The sequence below is a fragment of the Delphinus delphis genome, chromosome 16 (genome assembly GCF_949987515.2).
Source record: "Delphinus delphis chromosome 16, mDelDel1.2, whole genome shotgun sequence".
Lineage (NCBI taxonomy): Eukaryota > Metazoa > Chordata > Mammalia > Artiodactyla > Delphinidae > Delphinus > Delphinus delphis.
In genome coordinates, this window is record NC_082698.1 from 48,017,997 (window position 1) to 48,038,344 (window position 20,348).

The 20,348-nt window shown below is 54.4% G+C and overlaps 1 protein-coding gene across 1 annotated transcript; it reads right to left on the minus strand.

Moving 5' to 3' along the window:
* Nucleotides 1–1,741: 1,741 nt before the first annotated feature.
* On the minus strand, nucleotides 1,742–3,289 carry GPRIN2 (G protein regulated inducer of neurite outgrowth 2). Its single transcript, XM_060033698.1, has one exon. The coding sequence runs from the start codon at nucleotides 3,272–3,274 to the stop codon at nucleotides 1,928–1,930; it is 1,347 nt and encodes a 448-aa protein (XP_059889681.1). The 5' UTR covers nucleotides 3,275–3,289; the 3' UTR covers nucleotides 1,742–1,927.
* Between the last annotated feature and the right edge of the window lie 17,059 nt (nucleotides 3,290–20,348).

The window sequence follows — 20,348 nt, forward strand, 5'->3', positions numbered from 1 at the left end:
ACCCCTGCTTCCACAGCTCCTGTAAAGTCCCTTTCCTCAGTCACACCAGGAGCCTCACAACTAGGACCCCCTTGCCAGCCTCCCAACACAACAAACACCCCAACACAGCCTGCACCGCAGTGATTCACCACAGCCTGGGCAAGACAGCCACCTCCAAGCCTCTGGCCAGGCCGTTCTCTCTGCCTGGTATACCCTTCCCTGCTCACCCACCAGTCCAGCCCCGCTATATCGTCAAGACCCTGCTCAGCTCTGGCCCTGTGTGAAGATGCCTTCCTACCCCAGTTCATCACTCCTCCCCACCGTGTCCTCACAGCTGGGGCTCCTGGCGCCCCCATGCAGGGCCAGAGATGAGGGCACCCTGGTACCCACATGTCACTCCCCAGAGCGTGACATGCTTGCCCTGAACCACAGGCGTCGGGATGGACAGGCCCAGGCCCCCGGGCTGCACAGTGCCAAGAGCCTTATGACTGCATGAGAACCTGCTTGATCACATTTTAAAAGGGGGGTAAGGTCAAGTCCCCTCCTGCACACCAGGAGAAGGGGGCCCAGGAACAGGACCGGGCCATGGGCAGGGCTGCATGTGGGCCCTGACTCCACCTTCCCACGCCAGGTGACTCTAGGCAGGGCAGTAATCTTTGGCTCCCTCACAAGGCGGTGCTGGTGGATTCTGTCCCAGGAGCTCCCTCACAAGGCGGTGCTGGTGGATTCTGTCCCAGGAGCTTGGAATCCCCAACACTAAGCCCCAGGACAAGGACACAAACTCACCCTTATCCTCCGCAGGTCTTGAGAGCTCCTTTGTCAATGAAGTCAGCCTGTGCTAAGTAAGCGCCAGTGTCCTGAGCTCCCCACCCCCATGGTCCCCTGACCCCCCATGGCCTCCCAGCTCCCGCCATTTCCCACTAGGTGGGAGATCCCACCCCAGGCTCCTTCCCTTTTCCCACCCATTCCTGCCCCCCTCCTTTGAAGAACTGCACCAGCTGAGAATAAGTCCTTAAGCCAAAGGAGCAAGGTGAAAATGGTACAATTTCAGGCACTGCAACATATTTTGGGACAGGTGGCCACCCGCTCTCTCCCTCCTGAGGCCAGTGCCTGACACATGACCTACTGGGAGGCTGGCTCTTAGAAGTACCCTGCAGTCCTCTGTAATGCTCAGAGCCCCCCATCCTACACACTGTGAGCTCAGCAAGGGCACGGGCAGCTTCTTTCCCAAGGAATTCACAGAACCTGGCACGGAACACGGGCTCAATAAATTCTTCTTGTTCACAACTGCCCTGCGCTGCCAGCCACGTGCTGCAGGACAACACTGCAGGCTTCAGCCAGCCTCAGCTCTGCTCTCATCCCACCACCTCGAGCTGTCCAACCCAGAGCACGGCAGTTACAGCCATGCCAGTGTCTGTGGTTGCGTCTATAAAACAGAGTGAAGAGGTAAAGACTCCACAAAGTAAGGGGATGGGTACAGGCTGTGGCACATGGGAGGCCTCCACAATGTCAGTTCCCTCCCCTAAAGACTCAGACAGTCCTTGCCACTCGGGGCCCCACGTCTCATGGCAGGAATTCGTTGTATCTCAGCACTGCCGTGAAAATAAAGCCATCGAGAGGCCTGGGGGAATCATGGCAGAGTTCTGAGGAGAGACTGAACAGAAGGTCGAGGGTTTTGACAGAAAAGTCAGGATCCCCGTTATGCACAGTGCTGAAACTGTACCAGAGTTCAGAGCCGGATGTGCAGATGTGGCTCTTGGAAATCAAGCCCTTAAAAACTAGCCCAGCTGCAGGGGGCAGGAAGCCCCCAGGCTGCAGTCCTGCGGTCCGCAGACAGCCAAGAACAGAGACACGTCCATGGGTGCCCGTGGGTCCAAAGGGCACAGGGCCCCTACTGTCCCTGGGGCTGAGTCCATGGGCCCAGGGCAGCTCCTGGGACTGCAGCTCCTTACTCAGGGACTGCACTGGAGCAGCCGCAGCAGCTGGGGCACTGCAGGGACTGCATAACAGCTCGAAGTGGCCCCCTCCGGCTCTCCGCAGACAGGCTGTTCTCGCTGGCAGGGGCCCGCTGCAGCTGCTCAAACTGCATCTCCAGGTGCTTCTGGATGGCCAGGCCGAGTACCTCAGGGTCCACTGCAGCTCCGTACACCTCCCATGTCATGCCCTCAGCATCCCATCGCACGTCCCGCACAGGGGGTGGCACCTCCTCCAGGCTGGACCCCAGAGTTGCCTCCGAGAATGTGTGCAGGGCCACAGGGGCCTCCAGAGGCGGGCTGGTGGCCACAGCTTTGCAGACTGCCTTGGGGGCCGCTTGCACACCAGCATCCTGGGCTGACAGAGGTGATGCCAAGATGGGGGCCAAGTCACTTGCTGAGGTCATGGTCCACATATCCTTGGTCCTGGCGCCAGCCTCCATAGCTAACCCGGTGGGACCCCAAGGGTACGCACAGCAGTGGGAATGCCCAGGAAGCCCCGCAGACAACCTACACTGGAATTTCACCCCGTGCTGAGCCTGCAGCCCAGATTCACTCACTGATGCCACTAGTTTAGGAAAGGCCAGGATCCCTGGGGCAGGCAAGCCGTGGCAGCAGCTGCTGGCCCCCACCTCCCTCACACCACAGAGTAGCGCTGCTGGGGGCAGAGCATGGCAGGAGGTGGTGGCCGACTGCCCGGTGGCTTTGAGGCTGCTGCTGTGGGTCACTGTGCCCCCCAGGTCAGGTGGCGGCACCCACACCTGACTCTCCTCCAGTGTCCAGGCTGAGTTTGAAGTCTCATCCTCCAGAGCCAGGTCCCTTTCCAGGCCTGCAGGGGCTTGGCCACCCCGGCCAGAAGCGCTGCTGGGCTGCAGCTGAGCTCCGTGGACAGGCGAGCTGCCCAGGGCCGAGCAGCTGAGGCTGGCCTTCCGGGCACCGCTGTGGCCCCAGATCTGGCTGCTGCAGACCAGGTCCGAGTGGCTTCTCTGCACAGCGGCGGTGCTGGGGTCCCGCAGGCAGCACAGGTCACCACCGCCCACAGCGCTGCTCTGCCAGTGACCCACGGCCCCGGGCTGTGGCCGGGGGCTGGAGGCACGCGCCTGTTCCTCACGCTCAGCCTGGTGCCCTTCCTCCTCCCGGACCTGGGCACCCGTGCTGGCCTCGCCCGGCTGGGCCTGCCATACGGTGCTGCTGGCGCTCTTGTGGAGCTCCGGCCTCTGCCCCCGGCCCGCGCCCCGCAGGCTGGAGGAGCTCCAGGACAGGGGCTGAGGGCAGGGACTGAGGGGTTCCTGGGCACCCCGCTCAGGGCGGCTGGATCTCATGGCTGCCTGCAGGAGAGAGAGAGGGAGGGAGCGGCATTGAGTCGGGTGCAGCACTTCCGCTGGACTCTGCTGGGGGCCCACAGGGTGCAAGGCACACTGCGGGGACAGCTTCAGTCCCAGCCTGCCTGACCAGGCAAAGCCACAAGCAAAACGATGACAGGAGACCAGACACTTCAAATCAAGATCACCACACATTATACACAGGGATGACACTTCAAATATCTAAAAACCAGAACCGAGCGATCAGAACGAGCCCTAGGGTAAGGTCCTAGAGACCACTCAGAAGGCCAGCTGTTGACTCTTTACTGCTGGGTTATGGGGAAGCGGGGAGCCAGGGGAGAGGCCAAGCCTGCTGGGGACAATAGGTCTTAGCACAGAAGTATTGCAGTATTTTAATAACAAGTAAAGCTCAACTGGTGAATACCAGCCAGGTTCCTCCCACAACTGTCATTATCTCTTTCACCTGGACTAGAGCCTCCTTGGTACACGGTGCGGGGAGGGGGCTCAGAGAAGTTTCGTGGGACAAGCAAGAAATGAATACAGGGCACACTGAGAACCACCCTGGGTTCTCCCATGCCCCCTCCCCATCTTCTCTCGTGTAGCCTGACTGAGCTGTCACGTCTCTGGGGATCAGTCTTGGCTGCCGTGAAGGGGAAGGGCTTTCCTGGCTTCCATCACAGGTTCCAAGCGTAGGAAGAGGCCCCCATACCAGCCCTCTACGCACAGGACTCACTCGGCATTTGCTCATTCCTCCCACAGCCATCTCCTGAGCACCTACTGCATGCCAGGCTCTCGGAACTGGGCAACATGGAACTAGTTTAGATCAGCTGTGCCCCCCCAGAATGGGGTCCAGTACAGGCCTCCCCCGCTATCCGAAAGTACAGCATTCCTATGGAACCGTTCGTAAACCAAAATGGTGTAAAGCAAAGAAATAACTACCTTTTCTTGTAAAATCCTCTTTGGATTTCTTTCCTTTATTGAAAACATGTACTAATTAATGTAGGTCTCTCATAAAAGTGAAGTGACGTAAAGTGAACTTTTGAAAAGCAGGGGATACCTGTACCACCAATCAGACACCCGCACCCTTCCTGCCCCATTCCCTCCCTGCCATTCCTGTCCCTTCCTCTAACCATACAGACTCCTCCAGACCTGCCCACTGTTCCGTCTGCAGCCCAGAGTCAGCACCGGCCCCTTCAACCTTGGTGTCTCCTCCCGGGGAAGCTTTCCCCAATGGGACTGGCTCCATCTCTGGCTGAGCACTGTCTGGCCTGGATGGAAAAGTCAGGCCAACTGTGGGCCTCCCACCAGCCTGAAGCTGTCAAAGCCTGTGGCCTGTTCCCCACTGTCTGTTCTAACACGTGGCTGGCACTCAGAAAGTGTCTGCCGTGTGTCTGATGCAGAGAACAAGCGAATACAAGAGTAAACCCGTAGGGGAAAGGGCTGAGTGCCAAGAACGGGGTCTGAGGGAGGGCATTTCCAAGGCAGGAGAGCTCACTTTGCATGATGGATCAGAACTTCCTGGAGGACCAGCCATGCAGGTCAGGCCTGGAGAGAGAGGAGGGAGATGGTGCCCAGGGGGAAGGAACAAGGAACAGCGTGAGCAGAAAGCAGGAGGCATGTGTTCAGAGCACAACAAGGGGGCAGCAGGCTAGGGGCTGGGCAGGGCCCCAAAGGGAGGGAGTGGGGTCAGGGCATCTGGGCCAGCCTGGCCCCAACCAAAGCTGTGAATTAGAAACATTACTCTGTGACTCCCAGCCAGGCAGGACCAGCTGGAGAAACACGGCAGGGATAGCAGGCAACAGCTGCAGTTTGGGCAACCCCAGTCCTGCCTTCCCAGCCTGGGCTGATAAGAACTGTCAAGAAACCAACCACCCTGGCCAGGTGAGCAAGGCCGCTTGAAAGGGAATGTGGGAAGGGCTCTCGGGCACTCAGTTTCTGTATATTACAGACTTCTTGCTGTCCCAGAGCTCAGGAGATGGCTGGTGGCTGTTCGAGCCAACGGTGAGATGTTTCTAGGGCAGCTGTCCCCTGAGAGCTCCAGGCTTGCTATGAAGCCCAGTTCAGCACAACTTCCGGCAATGATGGAAAGATGCTGCTGTGCCATCCAATGCAGTAGGCACTGGTCACATGCGGCTACTGGGCACTTGACGTGTGGCTAGTGTGACTGAGAAACTGAAATCTTGTTTTATGTAAATTTAAGTAATTGAAATTCAAAGGGCCACATACGGTTAATGACGATATATAAGCACATATGGTTAATACTGGACTGTGCAGCTATAGACATGGTCCCAGCCTGGGCAGGAGTATCCTGTCCTGGCTGCTCCTTGGGGCTGAAGCCAGACTCGTCCCTGGAAGAGTCAGGAAAAGGATGAGTAGGCAAGAGAGGACTATGACCCAGGCCCAGCCCTCAAGGAGTTCTAAGATGGACACATAAACAGAGAAGGGCGACAAAGCCAATAACAATCACAGTGATGATAGTAAGAAAAACAGCTCCCAGTGCCCAGCCACCCACTGTTTGCCAGGCGTGTGCCATCTCCTTTCCAGCACTGTCTCATTGAATAGTCCAAGCAACCTCATGACATATGTCATCTGGGACGTATGAGAGAGGTTTAGTGACTTCCTCAAGGGCACACAGTTGGTAAGTGGTTAAGCCAGGAATTAAACCCAAGAGTGTCTGAGGGTCTCTGAGCTCCCTCTGAGCACCGTGCAGACCTCTATCCCAGACACCATCACTCTCCACTGTCGTTCTTTTTTACTTACTGTTGCCATGGCTCAACTGGAGTCCCAGAACCCGGTGCAGCGCCTGGCACTCCCAGTGGGGCCCACAACATGCCAGTGGAACAGGTAAATGAGTAGGAACAAAGCCTGGATGTCCATCCCACCCGACCTGCTTCTTAGCGGCTTCATAGGCTGCCCAGAGGCAAGAGGCCAGGAGGAGCGCCTGCTGCGTGGGAAGGCTGTGGTCACAGATAGCCCCTGGCAGGCAGACAGCCACGGAGCCCCAAGGCCAAGTACGCCAAGGAAGCCCCATCTGGACAGCCTACACAGCTTCTGGCTGAGCCTCACCTACCCTGGACCCTCCTCACAAATAGGTCCTTAAGAAGCCAGGCCAGGCCCTGGCCCCCCTAAGGAAAGGGTGGGACAAGGCTGGGGATACCCTCAGACTCCACCAGGAGCTGGTGAGAAGCCGTCAGTGACAAGGGTCCTGCTGTGCCTGCCTCACCAGATGGCTGTCTAGTGTCCAGGGTTAGTCATCACCCTGTGAGAGAACAGTGACCACAAACACACCAGGGGTGGGGGGAGGAGGTTATATTTCTGTTGGTTCCCTTCCTCAGCCCACCTCCACAAATGGCAGGTGACAAAACTGAGACCTGGAGCAGCTCAGAAATGTCAGAGAACCCACAGCTGAACCCTGGCTGGCCTTCCCAGCCCGAATGAGGAAAGGGCTTCGAGGGAAGTCACTCGAGTTATGCCAGGGAAAGGAGGTTTCCCACACACCCTACCACCAAGAAGAGGGGCCTCTCAGGAAGCAATGGAGCTGACCAAATGGACCTTGGAGCCAGGGGCAAGCAGGTGGGGCAAGGGGTCTGCTTCCAATCCAGGCTCTTCCCCTTCCTACATATGTGCACTCGGGTGGACCCCTAACCACTTTGAGCCTCAGTTTCCCCAATCTGCAAATCGGAAATAAATTCCCACCCTGCAGGGCTGTTGTGAAGACTGAACGTGATGGCATATGGACTGCCTGGAACAGTGATTGTTAATAATCTTATCTTTCTTCCTCCCATCAGGAGTGACTTGGGCTCAAGGTATCACAGGACTAGTACTTGGGGTTGGGGGGGAGCAGAAAGATGGCTTTTAGGAAGACATTGAGACACTCTATAAGTTAGCCTGGTCTCGCTTCTTAATCTTTCCTACCCTCACCTCATCCTAGGACCTAGTTACCAACAGTGTTCCCAATGTCTCCGTCATCACACTGTTTCCAAGTCTATTTTAAACCTCAACTTCGAAGGATGCCCATGCACACGCTCATACCTGCATGCATACGGACACACACAAGTTTGCAGTCTGCATTCTAAGTGCCCCAAATGGCATGTCCATCTGCCTTAAAAATCATGGAAAAGGCTCTGGTTTCATGCAAAAAAGAGACCCTGGGAAGATGTTTTAGCACCAGTTAAAGCACAGGCACAGAGGTATCCAAGACCCTTAGTGTTCTTTAGATGACACTGTAATGTTCTCTCTCCTGCCCCATTTGATGCCAGTCAAATTTGCAATGTGGCCAATTCCCTGTGGCCAAGGCAGCACTCTCCTGCTGCCTCAGTTCTGCTTGTCAGCAAGTGGAGGAGCAACCAGCCTCACATGCAGCATTCAACCAATATCATTTGGAGTAAAAAACTCCAGTTCTGCAAAAACTTCCAGTGGCCCAACGAAAGAGAATGCTAGGTTGACCTGGTCAGAGGTTCCAACTCCTGCTGTGTCGCCCTAGCGGAGAAGCCCAAGGCCTCTGGGGATGAGCCCAGGGGGATTACCAAGGCCAGTGCAAGCAGGCCCCACCGCAGACCACACCTGCGGCATCCATTTCTTCTCTTTTAAGGGACAGGCATTTGGATGATGACTTCTGCTTCCAGCAAAACCAAGACAGGAAAAAGCAAAGCTATGTGGTCAGGAGGGGAAACTGCTCATATGTTGAGATGTGGATCTTACCCCTCAGGGACCAGGGAGGGATACACACCACCCAAATCCTTCATTGCATAGTGAAGGTGTGGCAACCTCCAGCAGGTGGTCTGATCCATCCCAGCAGCAAAAGAGGGACCGACAGGACCAGACTGTTTAGGGCCAAAGTGGGGGAATGCAGCGGGGAGCATTCCTGAGCTACTGAGAAGTGTTTAGAGGGACAAAACGTACCCATCACAGAGCCTTAAGAACAAGATGCCCAGCTCACAAGCTATGCGGGAAAGGGTTCTGGGGTAACAGTGGGTCAGAGGCCCCAGGACCCAGCTCTGCTCACCACAGAGAAGCCTAGGCCCCACCAGCCCCAGAGCTTCCTCCCCTGAGGAGGATTTGCCCATACTTCCCAGGAGGAACCTGGGATGGAGAAGGTCAGCCTCCAGGCCCAGCTGCCCCAAACCCGAAGCAGCCCAGGTGGCTGGTGTGTCCCTACCTGTGTGGCCACGGGCACCCAATGAACCAGCATAGGCCCACACCCCAGCCGTGGACACACCAGAGGCCGACACACAGGCCCGTTTGCTGTGTGAGCCTGCAGGAAGCAGCATCCGCGCAGCTGCGCACCGCACAACAAACGTACAGGCTGTGGAGCCTAAGGCCCGAACACACCACACCACACACTCTCCCCCAGGGGCAAGGGTCCCTGCCCTGCCCCTCCCACACAAAGCCCACCGGGACTCAGGGAGAAGGTCCTCAACGCGATCCCCCAAACTAGGCTACAGACCTTCCCAGCAGCAAAGACAGTGACTGAAGGAAGACGGGGCTGTGGGCCAAGGGGGTAGGGATGGAGGGCAGGAGGAGTGAGAGGGAAGGGAGGTCTGGGGCTGGGGGCAGTGGGGGGAGGGTGGGATGGGCGGTGGGGATGGAAAAGGGAGGAGGAGAAACCATAGGAACAGGGGTGGAGGCAGAATGAGACGGGGTCCTGGGCAGAGTATTGAGAAATGGGAGGATGGGCAGAGGAGACGTGGAAGAGGGGATAAGAAAGGCAATGAGACCAGAGAGCGGAGGGATGCGGCCATGGGGGGCGCTGAGCACTGGGCGGGGGCCGGGATGCGGAGGGTCCGAGTGCAGGGAGAGGTGAGGAGTGGGGTTCCGGGGCGCAGGAAGGGGAGGCGCCGCCCATCCCACCCTCCTTCGCCCTAACACTGGCGAGAACGGAGCTGGCCTCTCACCCTCTCGCCCGCCCAAGGCCGCGCAGGCCGGCGGAAGCGCTGCTCCTGTGGCCGCCACAGGTGCCCGGCGCAGCGGCCCAAGATGGAGCCGAGCCGGACCTGGCCTGGGCCGAAGACGCCGCCAGCCGCGGTCCGCCCGGCCCGCGGAGCCAGCGCCGGGGAGGAGCCAAGGGGTGACTGGAGGCCGGGGTGGGGAGCCGGGGCAGACGGGACGAAGGGGGCGGTGGCCCTGCTCACCTGGGCCCGCCCCGGCCTCCACCGCCCACGTCGGCGTCCCGGCCCCGCCCCCGGCCCTGCCCCCGCCCCCACGGTCTCTCTGGTCCCCGCACTATCCCCACATCCTACAGCCCCACGAACCCTCCCCTACTCTGCCCCGCGAGCCTCCAGTCCTCCTTCCTGACCCCCTCCTCGCGGCACGTCCCACTGTCCCGTCTTTTCGGCCCCGCCCCCACCATGATCTCCAGTTTTACAGGCCTGTCCAACGACCCCCAACCCAAGACACCCATCTTCCCGACCCGACCCCGCCGTCCCCAGTCTCATAGGCTCGGCTCCCCACAATCCTCCAGCCCCCGACCCAGCTCCCCAGCCCAAGTCTTCCTAGCTCCACCGCCTCGGTCCTTGTTCCCTTCCGTCACCACGCCCCGCACAGAGGTCTACAGGCGCTCTGGAGACCCCCTTTCTCACGGCCCGCACCGTGTTCTTGGTCACCCGGGCCCCGCCCTTCACAAGTCACGGACCTCCCACCCTGCCCTCGAGAACCCCAGCGCTAGGACCTGTCCCCTGGGATAGTCGGTCGGGTCCCTCTTCGTCCCCGCCCTGCGGACGTTCATTCTCCAAGCCCTGGACCCCAGAGTCCGATCCTCTCAGATTCACTCTCGCAGACCCCAAGACCGACCCTGGTCCTTTGCACTCCGCCTCCACGGCCCCTCCAAGACCCAGGTCTTGTCCCCAGAGCCCTCCACCCGGCCTCCACAACCTAAACCTAGATTCCATGCCCAGAGTTGCTTCCCCAGCTCTGGCCCCAAAGCCCGTATTCTCCCACACCTTTCCTCATCCCTTTCCTTGCCCATGTCCCTGTCTCCACCTTTGTCCCCAAACCAACCCAACTCCTGGCATTCAATCTTCAGCCCGCTCCCAGGGACCCCAACAGCTGGCTTGTGCATTGACCATGTGGGAACGGGCCGACTCCGCCCAAGCTCGCACCCCTTCCTGCTGCTCTCTGCAGCCCCAAAACGCCCTGTCTCACTCTGTCCCGGCCCTACGATGCCAGGAGCCAGTCCAGGCCCTGGGAAATCCCGATCCTGCCCTACTAGGATGGGAGCCTGTGAGCTCAGTTCACTCAATATCCCCCAATCTCTGACAACCACGGGCTCCTTACACACAGACTCCCAACAGGCGTCCACCAGCCCAGACTGATCCTGACTCCTTCCACCCTCGAGATTCCTACCACCCTCCCCCCAACCCCCAGGGGCCCTTGTAAGAGAATCTTGTCGTATCTCTGGGCTCTGAGAATTGAGCCCCAGTGTCGACCCTCCTCTGTTGATCCCAGCTTCAGGGACCACTGATTTGCCTGCCCAGCCCTTTGCTGAGGGGGCTGCACCCCTCTGGTTCAGTGGCAGAAGAGGCAATACCATCTCTACTGCTCTTCCAGTTTGGGAAGACCTCAGGACCCAGCCTCACTTCTCCGGTCTCCACCAGCCCTGCGCCTCCACCCAGCATCAAGAGGGGACCTGCAGAAAGTTCCCCAGCCATTGGAGAGTGGAAAGCCCAGGCAAGAGCCTGCACCATTCACTTTCCGTAGCCCCTAGCCTGGCAGCTAGTCCAGAGGAGGGGGCGTGCGGCACTATGCAGCAGGTGTGGCTTGGCCCTCACACCCAGCTGCCCCCACCCAATGCCTTGGTGTGTTCTCTGCATGTGAGACCCCTCCCAGCCTTAGTACCCCTCTCTGTAGCTCTGAGCTGCCCCTCATCATTTTGTCTCATAGACCAAAGTACGCAACAGATAAACAGTCATTCCCTCGGTATCCGCGGGGTATTTGTCCCAGGCCCCACCGCAGATATCAAAATCCTCAGATGGTCAAGGGCTATAGTCGGCCCTCTATATCTGCAGGTTCCACATCCTTGGATTCAACCGACTGCTGATCGTGTATTAAGATTGCCACCTGTGGTTGACTGACTCCACACGTGCAGCCCATGGACACAGAGAGCCGACTATACCACCATGCCACACACAGCATTTGACCCTGTGGGTCATGCCCTCACGCTTCTCTGCCCAGATTTTAATGACGGGCATCACTGTCTACTCCCCCCAGCCTGAGATCCTGCCGCTTAGGGCCTGGAAGCACTGGCTTTACCTTCTCTGCCCACCCACCCCACCCCTCCAGTTACAGCGTCAAGTTGGGATCTCACTCACTGGTGAAGAGGGTGGGGTTCTGCTCAGGAAGACTCAGACTGTCCCAAGCACCCCTCTCCAGTGGGGTCTCCTTCCCAGGGTCTAGCAGATGGCTGGCCTCCTCACCACACACAGCCTGGCAGGGGGATACGGACAAAAGGGGGCATGTTGGGGGTTTGTTTGCTGAGACCACCACCCACTCCTGCCCCTGCCCAGGAATTAGGGCCCCTCCTCCAACATCTCATGACTCTTACTCTTATTTCCTTTGTAGGGAAGTCAACAGAGTTCCAGGAAGGGAGGAGCTATGTGGGGATATACTGAGAGTTGGTGCCTCAGACCTGGGGCTCCCAGCTCCCTGAGCATCAGAGAGCCCCCCGAGAACCTCACTGCAAGTGTTTCAAGGATCCCTGCTTGGAGGTGGGTGTCAGCAGATGTCTGCCATGCTGGATGCCCGCAGATACAGCCTGACTGAACCTGCCATTAGGGTCTCTGAACAGCACCCTGGCCTTGGCCCCTTGGCCCACTGGTCCTCTTCTTCCATTTGTGGCTGGTCATGGGAGCTCTCCTGGCTGCAGTGGCTGCCGGCAGAGAGCCCAGGATGGAGAGTCAGACAGGGATGACAATCCCAACACCCCCGCATATTCACTGGTTCTGTGATCTCACACCCAAGCTAAACCATCCCTCTCTCTGGGCATCAATTTCCTCATCTGCAGATACTTACTCTTACCTCACAGGACTATAGGAAATAGAGAGTTTGTTTAAGTGTTCTGTAGAGTCTTCTTGCTGCTATCAGTCATCTGATCAAATATTTATCGAGCTTCTCCTTTGTTCTGGAGATACAAGCTAGGACTGCATGGGGTGGGGATGGGAGTGGAGTTTGTTGATTGCTTTGGTAGAGAGAGAAGGCACTTGACTTAGGACCTCATGGGCCAAGTGCCATTTCCTGAGACTCAGACCCTGACAGAAGAGAAGCAGGTATGGTGGGCTCAGGAGTTCAGTGGGGGCATGCTGGGATGGGTGGGACAGCAGGTGGAGAGGCGAGTGGCACATACAGGACTGGGGTTTGGGCTTCCCCAGGAGGTCTGGGCATCATGGGCACAGGGGTCCCTGAAGTCACAGGAGTGGATAAGGTCTTCAGGGAGAGTGTGGAGAAGAGGACCTAGGACCCACCTGTGAGTAACCAGGTGGCAAAGGACTGAGAAGGAGCAGCCAGAAAGGAATGAGGGAAACCGGGACATTGCTGTGACCCTGGGCGCTTAGAACAAGCAGCTTCAACGAGGTAATGGAGCCAGAGCCACTGGAGTCAAGGGGGAAAATGGAAGACAGTGCTTGTGCAGACAACTCTTTTAAGGATGGCCGTAACGGGGAAAGGAAGAAAAGGTGTTACTTGGAAAGGGGTGTGGGATCAAGAAAGAGATTTTTTGGTGTTGGTGCTGTTTTTTGGTTTGCTTTTTTTTGGCTGTGTTGGGTCTTCGTTGAGCATGGGCTTTCTCTAGTTGCAGCAAGCAGAGGCTACTCTTCGTTGCAGTGCGCGGGCTTCTCACTGCGGTGGCTTCTCTTGTTGCGGAGCACGGGCTCTAGGCGCGTGGGCTTCAGTAGTTGCGGTACATGGGCTCGCGGGCTTTAGAGCGCAGGCTCAGTAGTTGTGACGCACGGGCTTAGTTGCTCCGCAGCATGTGGGATCTTCCTGGACCAGGGCTCGAACCCGTGTCCCCTGCATTGGCAGGTGGATTCTTAATCACTGCACCACCAGGGAAGTCCTGGTTTGCTTTTTAATATGATGCATCTTGTAGCGGGTTTCCTTGATTTCAAGAAACAGAAAACAACACTGGTTAAGTTAAGCAAAAAAGGAACTTGTTGGAAGATTGCAGAGAGCCCAGATGGAAACTAATGCAAGAGAGCTGGCCTTGGTCCCTCAAGACAGGAGCCAGGCAAGTGCAGACCCCAGCAGCAAGGGCCACCCCACCATCTAGAAGGAAGGGTTTCAGTTGTTTGTCTTTCGTATACCTCTCAACTTGAGATTTAAAGAACCAGGGAAGCAGGAGCTCATTTGACTGAGCTTAGGCCACATGCCCTCTGTCCTTGGACGGTGACAGGAATACCTGGCCGAAGGCATCTCTAGGAGCATCACACAGGACCCACCACGACTGCACACACAAGGCATTTTCCCCAGAAGGAGGAATGGAGGCTGGGTGGCCAGACACAGACAGATCACGGCACATTGTAACAAACTGAGTATATTTGACAGTGGGGAGAAGGGCCCATAGAGAGGGAGTGCATGAAGAACAGGAAAGAGTGGGAATCACTGCTGGCGTAAGGTCCCCAGTGGGATCCTGAATGTGGTAAACAGGAGTCAGGTGATTTCTGTGTGTAACCAGAGGGCAAGAAAAAATGATGGGGTAATACCTAGGTGGGGCACTAGGTTTGGAAATGGAAGTTCATTGATCTCTGTTTTCTTGTCTGATGGTTCTGTTTTCTCTGTGTAATAAAATGCAAGATCACGTGCTGAGACAGACAGGGGAAGATGGAAAGGTTGGAGGGGCAAGGAGGGAGGAGGAGATTTGAAATAGTTGTTGCAGAAAGTGGAAGAGACTACTGGCCAAAGAAATGCCATAGAAGATCACCAAGAAATATTGGGGGCCACGCAAGTTTGGAACCAGAAATCATAAAGAAAGAATCTTCATCAATGAAAAACAAGTTTTAGTTAAGACTCACAGTTATGAGAGAATTAGAGAGTTAAACTTTAAAAGGTGCTTTTGGGACTTCCTTGGATGTCCAGTGGTTAACACTCTGCACTTCCAATGCAGGGGGTGTGGGTTCAATCCCTGGTCTAGGAACTAAGATCCCACATGCCAGGTGGTGTGGCCAAAAGATAAGAATGAATGAATGAATGAATGAATGAATGAATAGATAAATAAAAGGTGCTTTTGACGCATCCCCACTTAACCAACTTGTGGAACGAGTCAAGGTCCTCATTCCTTCAGTAAAGACGGTGAGCAAAGCCTTCTGGATGCTGGTAGCCAGGAGGACACACTTTAGCTGGCTGGGCACCTCTGCTCTCCCAGCTGAGTTGCTGGCTTACCAAGAGTCAGTTGAGTTTGTATCCAAACTTACTTATTCCAACCATATGTGTTATCATTATTCAAGGTAATTAAACAGCACATGAACCCATGGAATATGAATATGAAAAGAAAGTTTTGTTCCTGTGAAAACTGGGTTAAATGCTCTGGAAAGCGAGTCATCAAAACTGCTGCCAGTTAAGTGTGGGAAAGGCAACTTGAAAAAGCATAAGAAGAAAGTCATAACATCTAGACAAATTCTGAAGCAGACTGCTCCCCATATGTCTCTGAGTTAACTTGCCTATTAACCAATCATTGATCAGAACTGAACCCTGAGTAAAAGGGCTAATGTTTAGGCAAAGAAGAGAACTTACTGAATCTAGCTTCAAGCATTGCAAAATTCAAAGGCTCTGTCTCTCGCACTCCTTCCCTCTGATCCCCTCTGGGTTAGAGTCATTCTTACCTGGGCTCTCTCCTCTTGGGAAACAAGGGTTGCCGGCAGCCCCAAATCTACATCCTCATATCTCTGGATCCACAAATCAAATCTTACCCTGCTTGACAATCCTGGGCCAGGGGGGAGGGAGTTCTTCGATTGGCCAGCGTGTGTCGTGTGTCGTGTGCTACTCCCGGGAGGGTGGGGACATTGTGCTATGACTGACAGCCCCTCCAGGGTCCCAGAAGGTGGTGAAGATGCAAGATGCTGTTGCCAGACGAAAGGGGAAGTGACACTGAGCTAGCTCAACAGTGACCACTGGGGCAGCAACTCTGGGAGTCTCAGAAAAGGAGACGCTGAAAGTTCAAAGGTGTCGATGTGTCATTGCCTAAGGAAGAGAGAGCTTTGACTAAGTGGAAAGGTATATGCTTGTTTTTCAGACAAAAATATCCCTAGAGTGTGAGAGACTCTTCTAGCCATAAGATCCATGAGTGAAAAGAACCTCCTGGAGAGAGAAGACTCCCTGGGACCTGGCATCTAATAGATGCTCGCGGAAGGAACAAAGGAAGGAAGGAAAAGAGGGAGGGAGGAAGGGTTGAAAGGTAGTTTACCCAGGAGTACCTATTACCACCTCAGTTTAGTCCACAAACATTTTACTGAGTCCCTAATAAGTACCAGTCCTCAAGGCCTCTGTGATGGGAGATTCGGGGACAGCAATGACAGACGCACAGACAGACAATTAGATCATGGTGATTAAAGGAGGCGGAAGGGGCTGGGGCACAACAGGAGAGAGCCTATAAATAGACCTCTGTTGCTTTTTGCTCCCCGCCATCCATCCCCCCATTTCATTTGGAGGATCACCCCAAGACCGAGATTGCTGGTCATCCCCCAATATTTATTCTCCCTTTCTATAGTAATAGAACTCCTCTAGCCAAGAACATGACTACCCAGAATAAAAGCCACATTTCCCAGACACGGTGCTACGAGGCCTGCCAAGGGCCTAGGTTGTGTCCAGTGGGATGTTAGCAGAAGTGATGGAGTGCCATTTCTAGGTCATGCCCTTCAGAAAGAATGTGCCTTGGGACTTCCCTGGTGGCACAGTGGTTAAGACTCTGCGCTCCCAATGCAGGGGGCCCAGGTTCAATCCCTGGTCAGGGAACTACATCCCACATGCATGCCACAACTCAGAGTTCGCATGCCACAACTAAGGAGCCCGCCTGCCGCAACTAAGCCGGTGCAACCAAATAAATAAATATTAAAAAAAAAAAAAAAAGAATGTGCCTCGCCCTTTCCCTCCTCACTGGATGGGATGAAGTCATGGCATTAAGCCAGTCTGTACCATTCAGATGAGGGCAGGGCCCTAGGGATGTCAGAGCAGCAAGCTAGAAGGGGCCTAAATCCCAACACTGTGCATGGCCTATCAGTCCTGGACTATCTATGACCGAGTATCACATGAAAGAGAAATTAACCTCTAGCCTATTTGAGCCACTCTTTGGGGTGCGGGCTGTCTTGCAGAAAGAAAGCTTATCTATTCATTAACAACAATTTTGACCTGGAAGGGAAGTGCTGCGGGTAACAAAACTTAAAATATGTTCTAAATACATATTATTGCAGGCTGGAAAGCCGGAAACCCATGTTATGCCACACGAAAGCAGTTAATAAACTGATTCCTCCAGTGCCTTGGAAAGTCATCTGTAGCTCTAGGGAAATGGTTGAAAATTTCAGGATGTTGAGGTTTGCGGGCTGCTTCTTGCCACTCTCAACAAAGTCCTACGTGAGCCAGAAGGATCTGGATAGAGGTGGCAACGTGCAGGCAGAGATGGGGGTTGGTGCGCTAGGAGCAGCTCTCTTTGCCTATTGGCTACAACCTAAACTGAAAAGGTTTTCAGGTTGAAAAATCCTACTGCTTCTATAGCGCAAACTGAGGCAGATATAGGAGATGTTTCTGAAGAAGTGGTATTGGCAAGAGGCAAGACCATGGACCCCTGTCTTTCTCAAGTACTTTCAGTGAAAGGTTCTCAGTGTGACAGCGACAGCCAGCTCACTGGCAAAGACCAGGTGGGGGATATTGCCTTCCAATCCAAGCTGAATGTTTTCACTGGTCTCAAGTCGAGAGGGTGGTGAACAGGTATATCATATAGGCTCATAAATAAAAGACCAGAGTTTTAAATTCTCTTACATGCCCAAAACTAAGATTTTGAGGGACATGTGTTTCCCAAAAAACCACAAGCCCGGCCAGCACCAGCCTGCATTGTTGACTCAAAGCAATGAACCCCAACTCACGAAACCCACACCAGCAGGAAGTGGGCTGAAAAGCTATGCAGCCCCAAGAGGGGTGCACCTTCGATGCCCACTTCAGATGTGGCCACAGAAGAGAGTGAACAAAGTGGGAAACAGTCCTGGAGAGAGGACCTTCATCCAAGGAATTTGCTCCATACCCTGGGATTCTTTGCTATTTCTGCGCACCAAGATTTGATGACAGCAGCCAACCAGTGGCTGCAGGCGTTTCCATTTTCCCTTCTTCTGGACAGGGGTTCCTACTGTGTTATACTGTTCTAATGTACTGTTGTATGTTGGGTGTGATGAGGCAGCTAACTTGTGTATGCTGGGCACTGCACCACGAAGAACTACATCCAGACCCCACACTGCAGGCTGTCCATGCCCAGATCCCAGGCTGGGAGCTGGGTACAGGCACTGGATGGAACTTGGGGGTTGTCTTCCCCCGGGGGAGGACATTTGAAGCTTTGGGAGAATGGAGCACACAGACATTTGGTTGGCCAAAGGGACAGACTGGAAATGAGACTGCTAACTGGCCCCTAATGGTCATGATCTCCTTCTTCTATCTGGGGACATGGAAATCCAGGGGGAAAAAAAGACAATATTTCATTATCTTCCTGAAAGCTATGTTTGGCCAAGTAACTGACCAGTAGGACTGAAGTGCGGAGAGGCAATGCCTGTGACCAGAAGGGGTGAACCCTCCTCTTTCTCTTTTCTGTTCCCACTGGCTGGGTGGTAGAGATGGTGAAACATCTCATACCACACAGATACCTAATACCTAGGGCTAGTGAAGCAACAAGATAGGAAAACACCTGGGCTCCCAGGCTGCTTACCTACACACAGGTAAGAGAGAAAGAAACTTCTATCTTGCTTAAGCCAATCTCACCTGAAGTTTCTCTTCCAGCTGTTCAACCTGTATGTTACAAATTACTCACCCTCTCCTCTCCTCCATGCCCATGTGCTTTGGGTGGGTCTCAGGAGGAAGAGCATATGACGAGGCCTAAGCCAATCACTGCATCACATTACCCTGGCCGCAGAGGTTGTTCAGGATAATAGGTCTGTGTCCCACTTAGCGCCAATGACATACATAAAGAATTTCTCTAGGAGTCTTGAGAAAGAAACTCACTCACTGGGACTTCCCTGGTGGCGCAGTGGTTAAGAATCCACCTGCCAATGCAGGGGACACGGGAGTCCTCAGGAACAAGCAAAACAGATCCAGAAATATCCATTACTGCATTGCTTCCTTCCTGGAGCTAAGTGCACCATCTAACCTCTTGACTTCCTCTTTTCCACTCTTTCTACCAACAAGAGACCTCTACTGACGCAGAATTCCTGCTGCTTGGACACCTTGAATCACCAAGGCCCCAGCTCCTCCTGGTGGCATCTCTTAATGCATCCTTGCATCTTCCTCTGCAGCTAGCTGCCTTGCTCCTGCCATCTTTCCAAACTCCCAGTTCAAACAAGAGGAATCTGATGGACATATGTGATCTTTAATGCCAAAGAAAAGCTCACAAGTTCTGCCCAGCCGATGAACTCAGCACTTTAGACCATGTGGCCCTCTCCCACCCAATGGCCACATGGTCTAAAACATGTCCACCTACTTAGCTGTCCCCTCTGCTAGGGCTGTGGGCATAGCAGGTGCCACCAGTGATGTATTGTACTTCTACATAGAAGTACATTAGCCAGGGCTTCCCTGGTGGCGCAGTGGTTAAGAATCTGCCTGCCATGCAGGGGACACGGGTTCGAGCACTGGTCTGGGAATATCCCACGTGCCGCAGAGCAACTAAGCCCGTGCACCACAACTACTGAGCCTGCACTGAGCCTGTGCTCTAAAGCCCGCGTGCCACAACTACTGAAGCCCGCGCACCTAGAGCCCATGCTCTGCAACAACAAAAGCCACCACTGTGGGACGCCCACTCGCAGCAACGAAGACACAATGCAGCCAATAAATAAATAAATAAAATATAAAATATATTTTTTAAAAAAAGAAGTGTATTAGCCAGTGTACTCTTTGGACTTCGAGAGGCAAAAACCCAACTCAAATTGGGTGAAGCACCAAAGGACTTTTCTTTGGCTCTTGTAAGGCAAGAGTCCAAAATCAGGTTTGGCTGAATCCAGAGGCTTAAATGATGTCAGCAGAACCTGGCACCTCGGAGCTTCCCTGGTGGTGCACTGTTTAAGAATCCGCCTGTCAACGCAGGGGACATGGGTTCCAGCTCTGGTCTGGGAAGATCCCATATGCCGCAGAGCAACTAAGCCCCAAGTGCCACAACTACTGAGCCTGTGCTCTAGAGCCCACAAGCCACAGCTACTGAGCCCATGTGCCACAACTACTGAAGCCCGCGCACCTAGAGCCCATGCTCTGCAACAAGAGAAGCCACCACAATGAAAAGCCCGTGCACCGCAACAAAGAGTAGCCCCCGCTCACTGCAACTAGAGAAAGCCTGTGAGCAGCAACAAAGACCCAATGCAGCCAAAAATAAATAAATAAATTTATTTAAAAAAAAAAAAAAAGAACCTGGCACCTCTTCGTCTCTTTTAGCTCGACTTTCCATACGTTGTTAACTCAGCAGCTCCCGGATTAGATCCTCACAGCTCTAAGTCCATGGAAAAGAGTTTTAGGAATTGAGAATAATGTCAAATTATTGTAATAGCTATTATTTTTATTATCACTCCCAACAGTTCCCCTTAAATTCTAAGTCTGAGTCATAATAAACTAACATGAGTCACTGCCCAGCTCTTCACGCATCACCATGGCCTAAGGAATGCAATGTTCTGACTGGCCAGGTCTGGATCAAGCTCTAGAGTCAAGGAGAAGTCAGCCGACCCTAAGAATAGAGGTCTGAGAACAGAGGAGAACACATGGATTTTGTCACCAGAAGAAGCAAGAATTGATTCTGGACAGGCAAAAACACCAAATATCCATTGCAAGCTGCACCTTTGGCCACACGACATCCACTCCTATCCTTCCTCCCCATAAACATACTTGTTAAAATATTCTTGCTTAAGATAATGAATGC